Source organism: Aspergillus pseudodeflectus (assembly GCF_044049435.1).
Source record: "Aspergillus pseudodeflectus strain CBS 756.74 chromosome Unknown BJX68scaffold_31, whole genome shotgun sequence".
Classification (NCBI taxonomy): domain Eukaryota; kingdom Fungi; phylum Ascomycota; class Eurotiomycetes; order Eurotiales; family Aspergillaceae; genus Aspergillus; species Aspergillus pseudodeflectus.
In genome coordinates this window covers 346,595-359,721 of record NW_027263807.1, presented here as the reverse complement: position 1 = coordinate 359,721, position 13,127 = coordinate 346,595, and the positions used below count along the sequence as shown (strand labels likewise).

Sequence of the window (13,127 nt, the reverse complement as noted above, 5' to 3'; positions counted from 1 at the left end):
CCACTGATGGCCCACGCTGCGGGACTGCCTTTCCCATTCTCGGCCTATCGATAAGAGCTGCGCGTTCAACTTTCGTCATCTTAGCCGAATCAAGTTAAAGCACTTTGTCGGCCCCGTGGATTTCCAGCGTGTATCAGCCTTTCAGTACGACTAGTGCGAGTCGGGCTTGGTTTATCTTTTTATCTTGTCTCCAGCCAATGTTTCTAACTCCTGATTCCACTTTATCAGGGACGAATACATCCAGTACTGACCCTGACGGCTCCGATGAACTGATGAGCCTTGGCCCCTTCAGCAAACCGCAACTCCTCATGGATTTGGGAAAATTGAACTGTCCAATCTTAAAAGACTCGAAAGTGCCTGTGTACGGTTTCCCGAACGAAGTGTTGAAAGGTCAAGCTTCTTGTGTAGGTTGGGCGATCCTCTGGTGCTACTTTTGCGTACCCCACATCGCGCTTAACCATGGATACGACTCCAAGAAGAAAGGTCCCCTCTCTCCAACAAGTGACACCTTGAAAATCGAGCCTGAATGAACCGTTTCGCCAGGCCCTTTCTGAGTCTTCGTCCCTTCAGACCGGCTTTGCCTATTTTACAGATCAGGCACGGCTTGAGTCCTATTGCGAAAATGGGGACTTTATCAGATGCAGCGGAAGGGAAGCCAACCGCATGGCACGGAGCCGGTGCGGCCGAATTCGACATGCGGAGTGAGTCTGATCTTTGGATATCATCTGGCCTTGCGAGCTACTGTATGCTGGGACCTTGGCTAACTTTTCGGAATAAGGTGACACGATGACCAAGCCAACACCGTCTATGCTTGAAGCGATCTGCCAAACGACTCTTCTAGACGATGTCTTTGAAGAGGACCCTGTGACGAATGACCTACAGAGCTACGTCGCTAAGAGAACCGGCCATGAGGCATCATTGCTGGTTATGTCGGGCACAATGGGCAATCAAGTCTCTATTCGCACTCACCTCACTGAACCTCCCTACTCCGTCGTTTGCGATCACCGTTCCCACATAATCTGTTATGAGGCCGGTGGAGTTAGTGCATGGACTGGGGCTACTGTGTTGCCAATCGTTCCAAAGAACGGTATACATCTCACCCTCGAGGATGTCCAGAAAAGGGTGGTGATTAGCGACAACATTCACACCTGTCCCACAAAGTTGATAAGCCTCGAGAACACGCTGGACGGGATGATTATGCCTCTTGACGAGGCTCGCCGGATGACGGAATGGGCGCACGCCAATGGAATCAAGGTTCACTTGGATGGCGCCAGGCTCTGGGAGGCAGTCGCGTCGGGAGCGGGAAGCCTAGCAGACTACACTAGCCTTTTCGACAGTATCAGTCTGTGCTTCTCCAAAGGTCTGGGTGCACCCATTGGAAGTATCATAGTTGGGTCAGAGGCATTCATCAAGAAGGCGCGCTGGTTCCGTAAGTCAATCGGAGGTGGCGCTCGCCAAACCGGAGTCTTAGCTGCAGCTGCACGAGTTGCGCTTGACGAAACCTTCGGACTGGATCCTCACGGCCAGGACGGGAAGCTCGTGAAGACGCATGCCAAAGCAAAGCGTGTTGCAGATATGTGGACAAGTCGTGGAGGTAAATTGGCTTTCCCGGTCCATACCAATATGGTGTGGTTGGACATTGAGGCTGCTGGGCTTGGGCCGAACGACCTGGCAGAGATCGGAAAGGACCAAGGGTTAAGGCTCCTGGGAAACCGGATAGTCATCCATTATCGTACGTTTTAACCCCATTCTCCTTGTCGTTTCCGAAGAGCGAGTGCTAATTCTTCGCAGAGGTTTCGGATGATGCTATCAGCCGGCTGGAGCCGGTCTTTGACCTTGCGATGAAGGGACAGTTCCAACAGGCCACCGACACGAGTAAGCCGTATGGAAGTCGGTGAGCCGTGGATTGCTTTTTCGCTGTCTACATTAGTATGCCTGATTCAACACGTAGCTATGCAGTTAAGCACCCACTACAACTTACGACTGTACTGAGCTAGGGAATATGGGCGGTTCTTTTCAACTTGACGAGTACTCCATATAGGCCCTTCTCCATAATACCATCGTTTGGAAGATGTGTTCATCACCCAGGATACAGAGGGCCAGAGGCATGCATGGGAGCGGGAAAACATGAATCCGCCAAATTAGCTCAAACCAAGGATCCATGGGTGATTCCTAAGAGCCCCAGCAAGCCGCTTTCTTATTGGCTCGACAAAGTGTTGCAGCCTCAGGAACGCGGTTATTGATGCCTCATTTCTGCCTGGGCGTTCCTTCAAGCCTCATAAAGCTGAGCCATCTCCCGAGTCTTCGTGCGATCCTCAGACGACGAGTCGACGACTCGACGACTCGAACTAGGCAGCCTTTTGTCTTGTCCCCGTTGCCGACTCCGCTCTGTCAACAGAAGCCTCTACCAAAATCAGCCTTGCTGGTTGTGTTTTGGATGGCTGAGGCGGATGTCAACTGTGTACGTCCAAGCTCCCGTCTTCCCTTTGTGATTGAGAAGCGCCTCATGACTGACTGCTAGCTCCCACCACAGAAATACATCGTCCCTCCCTTAGTCTCCGTGTACAAACTCTCCTTTGTCGCTCCCTTGTATCAATGACGTCTCGTTGCAATCCTTGGACCACATTTTGGAAAGAACTGTTCACCGCTATCGTTCGACAGCAGTGATATCCTTGGATTTTCTCAAGAAGCCTACTCGCATACGCCTGTGACGATCTCTGGTTGAACCCCGATCAACTGCGATCTCTTTGGACAACACTCATTCGCGCAGGCTCTCGGACAAAATCCATTACTGGAACTCAGAAAGCGGCCCGAAAGAGGCTTCCAGGTTCCTAAGTCTTCGCACTACAGTTGGTCTCACTTTACCTGTATCCTGAAAGGTAAAGTTACCGGCTGTTTGACTGTCAGAGCATTGCCGGCATTGATATTAAACTCAGAATACTGATGCAGGTCAGATCTGTGACATGGACCATCTGTAGGACTGCGCTGGCTACTCACACATACTATTTGACCCCTGTGGCATCATATCCCCATATCTTCGTCGTTGGGCTTCCTCCTAGGTGATCCGACTCATCTTTGCGACCGACCGGACCAGGATGGAAGCAACGCAAGAATCAACTCAGCCCTGCACGGATCCTCGGCGCGCGGGTTTTAATAATTCTGGACTTGAGGGACAAGATCTGGAAGACGTCATATGTATCCTCCATCCCAGCTCGCCTGCGGCCCTCGAGGCAGTGGCTGCAACGGCTCATGTCGCACCATGGCATATTCTGCAGCAAGACATGGTACATGGAGGCTCTCTAGACATTGCTCTTAGACTTTCGTCGAAAGTAAAAGACCCGAATATGGGGTTTTGCTTTGGGCGTACGCTCGGCCGTTCAGATATTCTCCTCGCTGCCGATTCTACATCAAGGCGTATCTCCAACACTCACTTTCGCATCTACCTCACAGAGCAGTCCATTCTCATGCTCGAGGACATGTCGACCAATGGCACTATTGTAGACGATTTTCGTCTTCGCAAGAGAGAAAAGGATAACAGCAGAATGTTAGTCCATGGATCCGTCATCCAAGTGGTCAATGGTGAGAATTCTAAAGACGAGGTCAAGTTTGTGGTACGCGTGCCTAGTAGGGATGGGCATAGTGATACATTCAACAAAAATCTCGAAGAATACATTGATGATCATGTTCAAGAAAAACGACCCGGCGCTGTGCAACCTGCACGCCGCTTACCGTCAACCCATAGCCTGCAGTCTTGGAATACCTTCGGGATGCATTGGTCGGGCGGCCCGACGTACAATGTCACGGGGCAGATAGGAAAGGGAGCTTTCGCCGTGGTGTATAAGCTAGCCACAAAGCAGCATGGTCATGTCTTTGCTTGCAAGGAACTTGACAAACGTCGTTTTATGAGGAATGGTGTTCTAGATCAAAAGGTCGATAATGAAATGAGGATCATGAAGGACCTCAAGCATGTAAGTGGTCTGGACCTAGATGGCAGAAGCACTGGCTAATGATATTACTCAACAGCCAAACATTGTCCAGTTCATTGAGCACAAAGAGCACGACCGGTGGTTTTACATTATTATGGAGTATGTCCCTTGTGGAGAGCTGTCTGCATACCTGGCGGTTGGTAAGCTCCAGGAAGACATGGTTCAAACCATTGCTCGGCAGATTCTTCATGCGCTCCGGTATCTTCACAAGCGAAAGATCACACATCGTGACATCAAGCCTGACAATATTTTGATTGCGTCTCATGATCCTCTGAAGGTGAAGCTCTCCGACTTCGGTCTGTCGAAAGTTGTGCAAGAAGAGACCTTCCTCAAAACCTTCTGCGGAACGCTTTTATACTGCGCCCCAGAAGTTTACCCCGAATATGAGATGTACCGCCGTGGCGAGGTGAGGAAGCGACGCAGACTAGGTGATCCGTAAGTTCTTTCTCTCTTCTCGCTCGATAAGTTGTCCATGGCTGATGAACCAGGCCACCGAAAACTTCACCGTATGATCAATCCGTCGATATGTATTCTTTGGGTGCTGTTCTCTATCATATCTTAGCCGGTATTCCTCCATATACAGGCCGAGGCGATGACCGAGGAGCCCAGATGCTGCGAACCATCATGACTACCGAGCCGAACTACAATATCCTACGTAGTGCCGGCGTTTCGGAAGCGGGTGTCGATTTCGTTTCCAAGCTACTCAACCGTGACCCCCAACTTCGGCCCAAGGAGCGAGATTGCCTCAAGCACCCATGGATAGTTGACGTCCCAGATCTAGACGAATACGAGGATGATATGATGTCTGACTCTTCAGGCGGACTTTCCGACATAGGAGAAGATGCCGAGGAACTGGATGCCTCTCAGATCTCCCTTGAGGACAATCTGGATTTCGAAGCCGAGCTAGGTCAAAACGACAGCGACCTGGCTCAGTCGAAGCGACCTAGGATCGAGTCGCCCCCTCATGATGTTCGCTACCCATCGCTTCCGAATATCGGGATCTCTCCGGACGTTCAGCAATCTACTCCCAGGCGCCTTTTTGGAGAAATAACATCATCCGCTTTGCGCAGCTCCCATGCCTTGGGAGATGGCATGGATGCCTTTGAGGATAGCAACTTCAGCATCCACGATTTTGTTTCTTCCACCGGTGAGTCGATGATCAGTGATGGCATGAGTCTCAACTCCGTCCTGTCCCTCCCGGAAAACCCTGTTACTGGATCGGCACTTAGCTTACTGGGCGCTGAGAACCTGGTTCGGCAGCTCAACATGAATTCGTGGCACCCTGGCACTTCAAGCAGCCCTCTACTCTCCACCGAGACACCAAACCGTCGACCCAGTAAAGATGCCGCGGCCGGCGACGATGAGGATCGGGAGCAGGTTCGGCAACTCGACTCTGACCCGACGCCTAGGGCCGCCAAGTTTAGCCGACGGATCGAGTTACCAATCCCGGATACTGCGAGTGAACGTTCCAGCTCGGATGATAGTGCTACGCGGCGCACAACTGGCCTCGACAGCGAATCCGCAACCTCGGCAGGCGAGATCTTTGACATCGAACTTGCCAATACCATGGACGCCAAAACCGGTCTGCCGATACCCGACGACTCTGAGAGATTGGGACTCCAACCGCGGGCTGAGCCTGGCCAAGTTGGCGGGCCTGTCGTAATTCCCAGGCTGCTTATTTCACCCGACCAGTCACGACCCCTGTATGGTAAATTAATAACGGTTCCTGGGTCAATCTTGGACCTTACCCTACCCCTAAAGGAGCGAATGACATCCTGGGGCCGTGGTCCTCAAGCGAGTATCTGTTATCCTGACCCATTGGATGCTCGAGTCCCAGCTTATGCCCTCGAAGTGACTTTTTGGACACCTGGAATCGAGACGCGCATTGCTTCTGGACAGGACTGGAAGACTGAACCCGGGCTGATGTCTGTTCTCTCAACGAAGACGCGCAAGTGCATTTGGGTGAACGACATCGAGCTCCGCAAAGGGCCAGATGGGCGTGTTCATTACGGCAAGTTGTATACCGGTGACATCATCACGATATACCGCGGCCGCAATGCATTCCTCAAATTCAGATGCGAGTTCTATATTGGAGACAGCGTGCGCGAGCGGCCAGAGCATGAAAAGGGGTTCTCGGTCCGCAGACATCTGATGGCTAAAGATTCGGCGGCTAACCAACAGCCTGTGCAGCAGAAGGCACATGGAAAGGTCTAATGCTGTGTTTGTATACTGGGTTATGGGCGGTGTTGATTTCAAGTTAATTCTGGACTTTATACGACGGCTTGGAAAGAATGTCATTGTCTAACCCTTGCTTGGTGTTGCGTTTTGGAGTTCTCGTCTCGAATAGGAGAAAACACGCAGAAAAGAAAAACAGAGAGACAAACGAAAATGATTTGATATGGATGAGAGAGAAAACTTGGAAAGCGACACATGTATCTTTACTCTGGCTCATCTAGAATAATGTGGAAGTCATACTATGCCTAGGCCACCATGTGGCCGAAAACGGAGTGCTCTCTTGTACGGAGTACTTACATAGCGCTGTGTTCTTCAACCCAACCTTGCGAACTGAAGCCTTAGACGTCTCCTTGAAACGAACAAAACGCGGAACTAGCAGTGATCATTCGCTTCCGGTCTGATACTGGCTCCTCTTGAAGGTCCACGCAATGTCTCAGCTTGACCCCGTGCATCCCAAGTCTCCCCTTCTGAAACCAAGTCGCGGATCCGTTGTCTCTTTGAAATGGCCAGGTACTAGTAAGATGAAGGACAGTATAGAAGCTCATCTATCACATAAATAGCAAAAGGCCTCCCATTAAGTTTCATTGTGCACAACCTTCAGGATCTGATCCACGGAAATTAGGCCCTAGCGCTCGTGGATCCCCCAGCCTTCAAGGGACGGAAACGGCGCACCCGTTCGCGGCAAGCTCCCCTTGTTCCAGACCCTGGGGCCTAGCAGCGGGCTACGTAGGACCCTGGCGAAGCGGCCCCGGGAATGATCTTCTCTGGCTTCAGCTTTCGTGGCTTCATTCTTCAACAACCTCCCGCTTCTGTCTCGGCCCGAGCTGGGCTCGACCAGATCGCATTGCTTTCTCCTTGACTGGCACCAAATGGCCGCTTTATTTGGTCTCCCTAAATACTACGCAGTATTCCGCTCCCGTCCTTGATTTGCGCCGTCTCGCCCCCCAGAGATAACGTCCCCTCGCAATTGCGCTCGCGCAACGAATAATTAGAGCTTTGCGATTATCGCCTCAGACCCAGGTGCCGCTTAGACTTTGAGGCCTACAATCTCCGCATAACTTCGATATAGACGGTCTCTCCGACACGGTTTGGCGCACCTGGGAATATAAATAGCCAGAAGCTCGCCGTCTCTATAATCTCAGCCAATGTCCTTGACTCGATCACCCTCTCCCCGCCCAGGGTGGTCCAGCCCCGGATTGACCCCAGGTAGCGGTACCACGACTCCTAACGGCGGCTTATACCCCCCAAGTCCCTCCGATCCATGGCTTGCGGCCAAAGCGAAAAGCGACGAGGTCCGCGGCTACCCCTCCTTCTCGACGAGGAACAACGGATTCTTTTCGCGATCCAAACGTCAGATTACAGCAACACTTCCACGTTTCCGTAGCGCCAGATCTCCGAGGGCATATAATGAGAAGGATGGGTATACACATAGGCGAGGACCGGGCTGGCGCTCGATGTGGTTTGGGAGGACGGTTTTGCGACGCAGGAGGGCGCGGCTTCTACTGGGCTTGGCTTTTCTTCTCTTGGGATACTATTTCTTCTGGACTAGTATGTCTTCCGAATCTCGTGTGTTTGTTTGATCAGTCCTAACAGCGGGTTTCTTCTAGCGCTCGTCGAGGTCTTCAGGCGGTCTTCGTTTGGAGGCGGGCGAAAGTTTGTGATTATACTCGAGTCGAATATTGAAGGTGGAGTTATGGAGTGGAAGGGCGCGAGAGAATGGGCGATCGAGCGGAACAGTGTCGCAAACAAGCGGGACTATGCGCAAAGATGGGGGTACCAGTTGGAGGTTGTGAATATGCTTGCGAAGAAACGCTATTCGCACGAATGGCGCGAGGGCTGGGAGAAGGTCGACATTCTGCGCGAGACTATGCGCAAATATCCCGAAGCAGAATGGTATGTCTAGAGGAAATATGCTTCACAGGCAGTGCTAACGCCGCTACAGGTTCTGGTGGCTTGACCTCAACACCTTCATTATGGAGCCATCATACTCTCTCCAGAGCCACCTACTTAGCCGTTTAGGCGAGATCACGTACCGTGATATAAACGAGTACAATCCCTTGAACATCACTCACCCTCCGGTCCAGCTGTACCTCGACGAACTTTCCCGCTCAGCTGCTGGGGACAACGACCCTTCCTCAATCCACTTCCTGCTTTCTCAGGACTGCGGAGGATTCAACCTCGGCTCGTTCTTCGTCCACCGATCTCTCTGGTCTGAGCGGTTACTCGATATCTGGTGGGACCCGCTCATGTATGAGCAAAGGCACATGCAATGGGAACACAAGGAGCAAGACGCCCTTGAATACCTATACGCCTCTCACCCATGGATCCGTAACAGCGTCGCCTTTGTCCCGCAGCGCTACATCAACTCGTTCCCACCAGGAGCATGCGGTGACGAAATGGATCCAAAAGTCCACTACATGGAAGGCGGACGGGATTTCCTAGTCAACATGGCCGGCTGCGACTTCGGCCGTGACTGCTGGGACGAGATGTACCAGTATCGGGAGTACAGCGCGTGGCTGAACCGCGGTCTCTGGGCGCGCATAAAGGACGCCTTTGAAGACATGTACTCCGCAACCTTTGGAGGCAGCGAGGGTGCTGGATACCCTGCTGAGTCGCCGAAGGAGTAATGCGCTTCTTGATTCTAATTTCTGTTAGCTTGTTTTACATTATCAGCACACGGCCACATGTTTTAGCTGTTTCACTCGGCATGGAGTTGGGGTTAGACTTTACTTGATACATTTACTGTATACGATATAGATATGAGCATAGCATTCACATACTTAATTATATTTATCCAGTTCATCACGACGCATTAAAAAATTAAAAATAAACGATGGAGTCATCTCTCGTACATACCATCTATAGAGTCACGTGTCATGTCCTCAAGACTGGACCATCCACCTATTCTGACCGCCAACGATTCACCCAATTACAGCCGTCCAATTGCATTACACCTCCTCATCCGGCAGAAGCCCGAGCGAGGAAGCCTTCATTCATCGGAATCCAATCTAAGCTCCGACTCGCATACCCTCCTTCTCGAATTGCCCGCCTACCACCTACCTACCTACCTACCTCCTCCTTCCCTCAAATCGAAATCACAATGCCAACCCCCGAGTCCGCGTCCTTCCTCGCGAAGAAACCCACCGTCCCGCCAACCTACGAGGGCGTCGACTTCGAAGACAGCGTCGCGGTCCACAACGCTCGTGACGCCATCATCCGCGAGCAATGGGTGCGCTCAATGATGTCTAGACTTGTTGGTGAGGAGCTGGGGAAGTGCTATGCGCGTGAGGGCGTCAATCATTTGGAGAAGTGTGGGAAGTTGAGGGGTGAGTTTTCTTGATTGATTTTGATTCTGTGGGTGCTGGGATGAAGGAACGAGGGAATTGAGAGAGGTGTAATTGGCAATGGAGCTGGAATTGAGGCTAATCGTGTCAATTTTACAGAGAAGTACTTTGAACTGCTGAGCGAGCGCAAGATCAAGGGCTACCTGTTCGAGGAGAAGAACTACTTTGCGTCCAAGTCAACATAAGTGGATGCCAGGTTTTCGCTGTGTTGGGAAGGATTTCGGGGGATAGGAGCTCGAGCTTGAATAAACTCGATGTTTGAAGGGGATAGATTCTTATATCATGTGTTTCTTTTATATTATACGGTCTGTCTGTCTGCGCCGGCCGGCCTGTGTGTGGGTTATCGAATGGCATTTGTGATTTAGCTTGAACTGAACTTATCATGTACATCAATGTACTATTTCCGTCTTATGTCTTCGCTGGTATGATTGGTAGTTCGGCATTGGGGTCGTTGGAGCTTGATTTTGCTCGGTGGTTTTGCTATGCAACTTAGTATTGCGATCTATTTACCCAGAGAAAATATCACATTGTATTCAACATTGACTACTATGATTCAAAGTAGTTCATGAGATATATGTCGGGTATCAATAATATGTACTATCAGGCCTGTCAGGAAACGCGCCAGGTGTAAGAGCCCGAGTGTCCAGTGCATCTGGACTCTCCACATCACTATCTTCACCCTCAAGCTCAGGCAAATCAAGCTCCGTAGGCGGAGCACGCATTCGGGATAGATGCTCCTCATCCAAGGACGGCAGCTTGAACGCAGCAGGCGCGGGATAAATATCTCGACCGGAGGGCAGGTTGGCGAGGTAGTCCGCCGAGGATGGAATCAGTTGCGTGTTGATCTAGCGTTGTGAGCGGGGAAATGCATGGAGATAGTGCAGCTGCATGGGTAGGTAAACTTACAGTATCATTCATCCGTACCCACTTCGTTTCCAGCATTTCGATGACTCTTCCCTCCTCCTCTCGGCCGGCGTTATCCCCAGGCCCGAACTCGCCCTTCTCTACCCGCTCACCCCCCGCACCTTTCTCCATGCGACGCTCTTCAAGCCGCTCCCTAAATCCCTGCTTCAGCTTCGACAAACCCCGGCTTTTCGTAGCGGTCTCTTTCTCCCCGGAGCCACTACCTCGTAGTCCGAGAGCCGCCTTCGCCGCGCGAAGCCACGAAATCCCATCTCCAATCTTCCCGGCGAGCTCAGCATCGATCCCGAAAAACCGGCATGCCCGCGCCCGCGCAACGAGACCAAGCACACGCGTATACGTGACGAAATCCTCGTCAATCCCAGCACGTTTGCCTCCCGCACCCACCGAGCCGAGCCCGGTATTTGCCTGGTCGGCATACTCCGCGGCGCGAATACACAAGCGCGCAAAGGCATGCGCGCGGACCTTGGGGATCTCTGGCGCCCGCACCATCCAGTCTTTATCATTGGGATTGCGCGCTTGTATACATGCCACAACGTATGAATCGTCCTTTAACACTGCGAGGAGGGTTGCTTCGGCCAGTGCGAGGGATGACAGCGCCACTTGCGACGCGGGGGCTAACTCCGGCGCAACAGAAGCTTCCAGACCATTTGTAAAGTAGGGAGATGAGGAGAGAAGCGTGTGTATGGAAGCTGCCTGTAGGAGGTTCTTGGCTGCGTTTTGGACGGCTGCTGTACGTTGCTCTGTGGTGGGGGTTGAGGATGCGTAGAGGGTGCGGGTGACGCCTGACCGGGCTAAAGAACTGAGGACGTAGCCCAATGTTGTAAGAGTGAAGGCTAATTCATACTGTATGCCGGGTCCGCGCGTGCGGCCGGATTTTGTCGGTCGAGAGGACTTGAGGGAGATGGAGCTCGATGTGAGTGTTGCTCGCCATTCGGGCTCGATTTCAGCGCGCGGGCTTACTTCGACTTCTTCAGCTGAAGGAACGGAGGGGGCTGCTGTGGTGTCGATTGGCCTGCCATTGAGGCCTTGGGCGATTGCGACGAGGTATGGCAGGTAGTCGTTGAGTGCGGAGAGAACGGAGTTCAGGTGAGAGTCGCGCTGCGGGCCGCGGGGTAGGCGGCTGTGGGCTTTGAGCGCGAGGCGGAAGGCATGTCGGGCAGTGGTTGCGGACTGCGGGAGGGAGGGATGCGTGCGAGACGATAAATAGCTCTGAAAAGAGAGGTGTGAGGTCGTCGGCAGGTCGAATGCATAGACCATGGCGATGGATTGAAGTGGTGTGGAGGGGAAGTTTTGGTTACGTTGGGCGTAGATGCGGTTGATGTCACCGCCAGGCCGCAGCCAAGAGCAACGCCATCAATCATCCATTAGATTCGCTTGTATGCTAAATTGTAAATGTACATACAGAGTGTTTGCTTCGGGTGGGTCTCTGTAGCCTGACAATACGCTCACCATCGCCTTCAATTCCATCTTCCCCAGAGACAGCCGGTCATCTCCTCCAGTCTGTTACCATCAATCGAGGTACGTGGCTCTCGGTTGGAAAATTCCACTCAAGGGTGTGCTCTGTCATACATGTGTTGTGACTGCGTGTTCGAGGCGTGTTGCCGTCAAGCCATCGGAGTCCCCGGTCTGAACGGCCACGCCGTGAGTTCGCCGCCTTGGTGTTTAGAAAGATATTTCGGATGATCTTCGATAAGCGTCACGCATTCTGCCTCCTCTCCGGGTCATTAGGAGCCGTAGTCGCGAGTAGTTTGAAAAATAAGGGCTCTCATGCTCAACATGAGGCAATTGCAACACACTTCTTCATCCTCACACCTCCATGCCTTCGGTATCAGAAAGATTGCTCGGAGCACTGCTGACACCGGACGAGTCGCTATCGGCCATGTATGGCGCTCGCGACCGCATCTGAGAGCTCCATTCCTGAATCGTTGCAGCACCGCCTTCAATGACTATCGGATGATCTTCGGCATTCTTCCCCAGGACCGTCCCAGCATACCGAGACTCCTCTCCCGTTTTGCTGTGTTTCTTCTTCAATGCCGTGAGATAGTCCTCTTTCTCGACAGAGTCGGCATCAACCACATCGCCCTCACTAGGAACAAAACCAGCGACTCGTCGTATCTCGCGATTCGCCGGACCCGCAAACCATGATAGAAACCCCTCTAGTCCTCGCAGATCTTCCTCCCCCTGCCACCATTCTTCCCATTCTCGTAGTTGGGGTCGCAATGCGCCGGCGTCTTGTAGCGCTTGATAAACGTCTTCTAGAACGGGTACGGGATCGTGTGGGTGGGCGTTCGCGGCGTGTTCGGATGTGGAAGATGCCAGTAGCATTATGTATCGAGCGGTAAGGTCGGCGATTGTGTCGAGGACGGATGGACGCGTAGAATGAAACCCTGTTGCGCGTAAAATCTGGATAATCGGTGGTCGGAGGAGAGCGTTGTGAAGGTTCGGACCGGACATGGTGAGCGACCCGCAGCAGACTTGAATGAATATGTTGCCAGTGGGTAAGTGAGTCTTGAGTGAAGACTGAAAGAAAAACGCTAGAGAAGGAGAGAAGAAAGTGAGTCTGTGGTTGTGTTGATGGATGTTAAGTTCAAGAGGAAGGCGGACGAGAGCTCCGACAACTTCGGTTCTTCTGCCGCCT

At 52.3% G+C, this 13,127-nt stretch overlaps 6 protein-coding genes across 6 annotated transcripts; 4 read left to right on the top strand and 2 right to left on the bottom strand.

Annotated features, from left to right (window-relative positions):
- The first annotated feature begins 216 nt into the window (after window positions 1–216).
- On the top strand, window positions 217–2,164 carry BJX68DRAFT_240617 (threonine aldolase GLY1). The gene is made up of 4 exons (XM_071040706.1): window positions 217–404; window positions 477–701; window positions 779–1,732; window positions 1,792–2,164. The coding sequence occupies exons 2-4, from the start codon at window positions 527–529 to the stop codon at window positions 1,896–1,898; spliced, it is 1,236 nt and encodes a 411-aa protein (XP_070897424.1). The 5' UTR covers window positions 217–404; window positions 477–526; the 3' UTR covers window positions 1,899–2,164.
- Window positions 2,165–2,808: 644 nt separating this feature from the next.
- On the top strand, window positions 2,809–6,523 carry BJX68DRAFT_122983 (kinase-like domain-containing protein). Its single transcript, XM_071036157.1, has 3 exons — window positions 2,809–3,968; window positions 4,024–4,421; window positions 4,475–6,523. The coding sequence occupies exons 1-3, from the start codon at window positions 3,096–3,098 to the stop codon at window positions 6,198–6,200; spliced, it is 2,997 nt and encodes a 998-aa protein (XP_070897423.1). The 5' UTR covers window positions 2,809–3,095; the 3' UTR covers window positions 6,201–6,523.
- Window positions 6,524–7,011: 488 nt separating this feature from the next.
- On the top strand, window positions 7,012–8,928 carry BJX68DRAFT_122944 (putative alpha-1,6-mannosyltransferase subunit). Its single transcript, XM_071036156.1, has 3 exons — window positions 7,012–7,769; window positions 7,829–8,114; window positions 8,164–8,928. The coding sequence occupies exons 1-3, from the start codon at window positions 7,367–7,369 to the stop codon at window positions 8,846–8,848; spliced, it is 1,374 nt and encodes a 457-aa protein (XP_070897422.1). The 5' UTR covers window positions 7,012–7,366; the 3' UTR covers window positions 8,849–8,928.
- A 233-nt stretch (window positions 8,929–9,161) lies between these two features.
- BJX68DRAFT_240611 (putative NADH-ubiquinone oxidoreductase 12 kda subunit) lies at window positions 9,162–9,976 on the top strand. The gene is made up of 2 exons (XM_071040705.1): window positions 9,162–9,547; window positions 9,665–9,976. The coding sequence occupies exons 1-2, from the start codon at window positions 9,322–9,324 to the stop codon at window positions 9,748–9,750; spliced, it is 312 nt and encodes a 103-aa protein (XP_070897421.1). The 5' UTR covers window positions 9,162–9,321; the 3' UTR covers window positions 9,751–9,976.
- A 102-nt stretch (window positions 9,977–10,078) lies between these two features.
- BJX68DRAFT_122929 (pH-signaling protein PalC) lies at window positions 10,079–12,020 on the bottom strand. Its single transcript, XM_071036155.1, has 2 exons — window positions 10,472–12,020; window positions 10,079–10,410 (listed from the first exon to the last, which is right to left on the bottom strand). Exons 1-2 carry the CDS (start codon window positions 11,744–11,746, stop codon window positions 10,150–10,152), a joined length of 1,536 nt encoding a protein of 511 aa, XP_070897420.1. The 5' UTR covers window positions 11,747–12,020; the 3' UTR covers window positions 10,079–10,149.
- Window positions 11,799–13,085, bottom strand: BJX68DRAFT_240608 (Bromodomain associated domain protein). Its single transcript, XM_071040704.1, has one exon. The coding sequence runs from the start codon at window positions 12,941–12,943 to the stop codon at window positions 12,296–12,298; it is 648 nt and encodes a 215-aa protein (XP_070897419.1). The 5' UTR covers window positions 12,944–13,085; the 3' UTR covers window positions 11,799–12,295.
- Window positions 13,086–13,127: the final 42 nt, after the last annotated feature.

Bases quoted from the DNA above. Each gene is read 5' to 3' on its own strand.
- BJX68DRAFT_240617 (XM_071040706.1), top strand. From the start codon at position 527: ATGAACCGTTTCGCCAGGCCCTTTCTGAGTCTTCGTCCCTTCAGACCG. The intron at 702-778 runs GTGAGTCTGATC...TTTCGGAATAAG, and splicing joins GGCCGAATTCGACATGCGGA to GTGACACGATGACCAAGCCA. The intron at 1,733-1,791 runs GTACGTTTTAAC...AATTCTTCGCAG, and splicing joins CCGGATAGTCATCCATTATC to AGGTTTCGGATGATGCTATC.
- BJX68DRAFT_122983 (XM_071036157.1), top strand. From the start codon at position 3,096: ATGGAAGCAACGCAAGAATCAACTCAGCCCTGCACGGATCCTCGGCGC. The intron at 3,969-4,023 runs GTAAGTGGTCTG...ATTACTCAACAG, and splicing joins TCATGAAGGACCTCAAGCAT to CCAAACATTGTCCAGTTCAT. The intron at 4,422-4,474 runs GTAAGTTCTTTC...CTGATGAACCAG, and splicing joins CGACGCAGACTAGGTGATCC to GCCACCGAAAACTTCACCGT.
- BJX68DRAFT_122944 (XM_071036156.1), top strand. From the start codon at position 7,367: ATGTCCTTGACTCGATCACCCTCTCCCCGCCCAGGGTGGTCCAGCCCC. The intron at 7,770-7,828 runs GTATGTCTTCCG...GGTTTCTTCTAG, and splicing joins ATACTATTTCTTCTGGACTA to CGCTCGTCGAGGTCTTCAGG. The intron at 8,115-8,163 runs GTATGTCTAGAG...ACGCCGCTACAG, and splicing joins AAATATCCCGAAGCAGAATG to GTTCTGGTGGCTTGACCTCA.
- BJX68DRAFT_240611 (XM_071040705.1), top strand. From the start codon at position 9,322: ATGCCAACCCCCGAGTCCGCGTCCTTCCTCGCGAAGAAACCCACCGTC. The intron at 9,548-9,664 runs GTGAGTTTTCTT...TCAATTTTACAG, and splicing joins GAAGTGTGGGAAGTTGAGGG to AGAAGTACTTTGAACTGCTG.
- BJX68DRAFT_122929 (XM_071036155.1), bottom strand. From the start codon at position 11,746: ATGGTCTATGCATTCGACCTGCCGACGACCTCACACCTCTCTTTTCAG. The intron at 10,411-10,471 runs GTAAGTTTACCT...TCACAACGCTAG, and splicing joins GGGTACGGATGAATGATACT to ATCAACACGCAACTGATTCC.
- BJX68DRAFT_240608 (XM_071040704.1), bottom strand. From the start codon at position 12,943: ATGTCCGGTCCGAACCTTCACAACGCTCTCCTCCGACCACCGATTATC.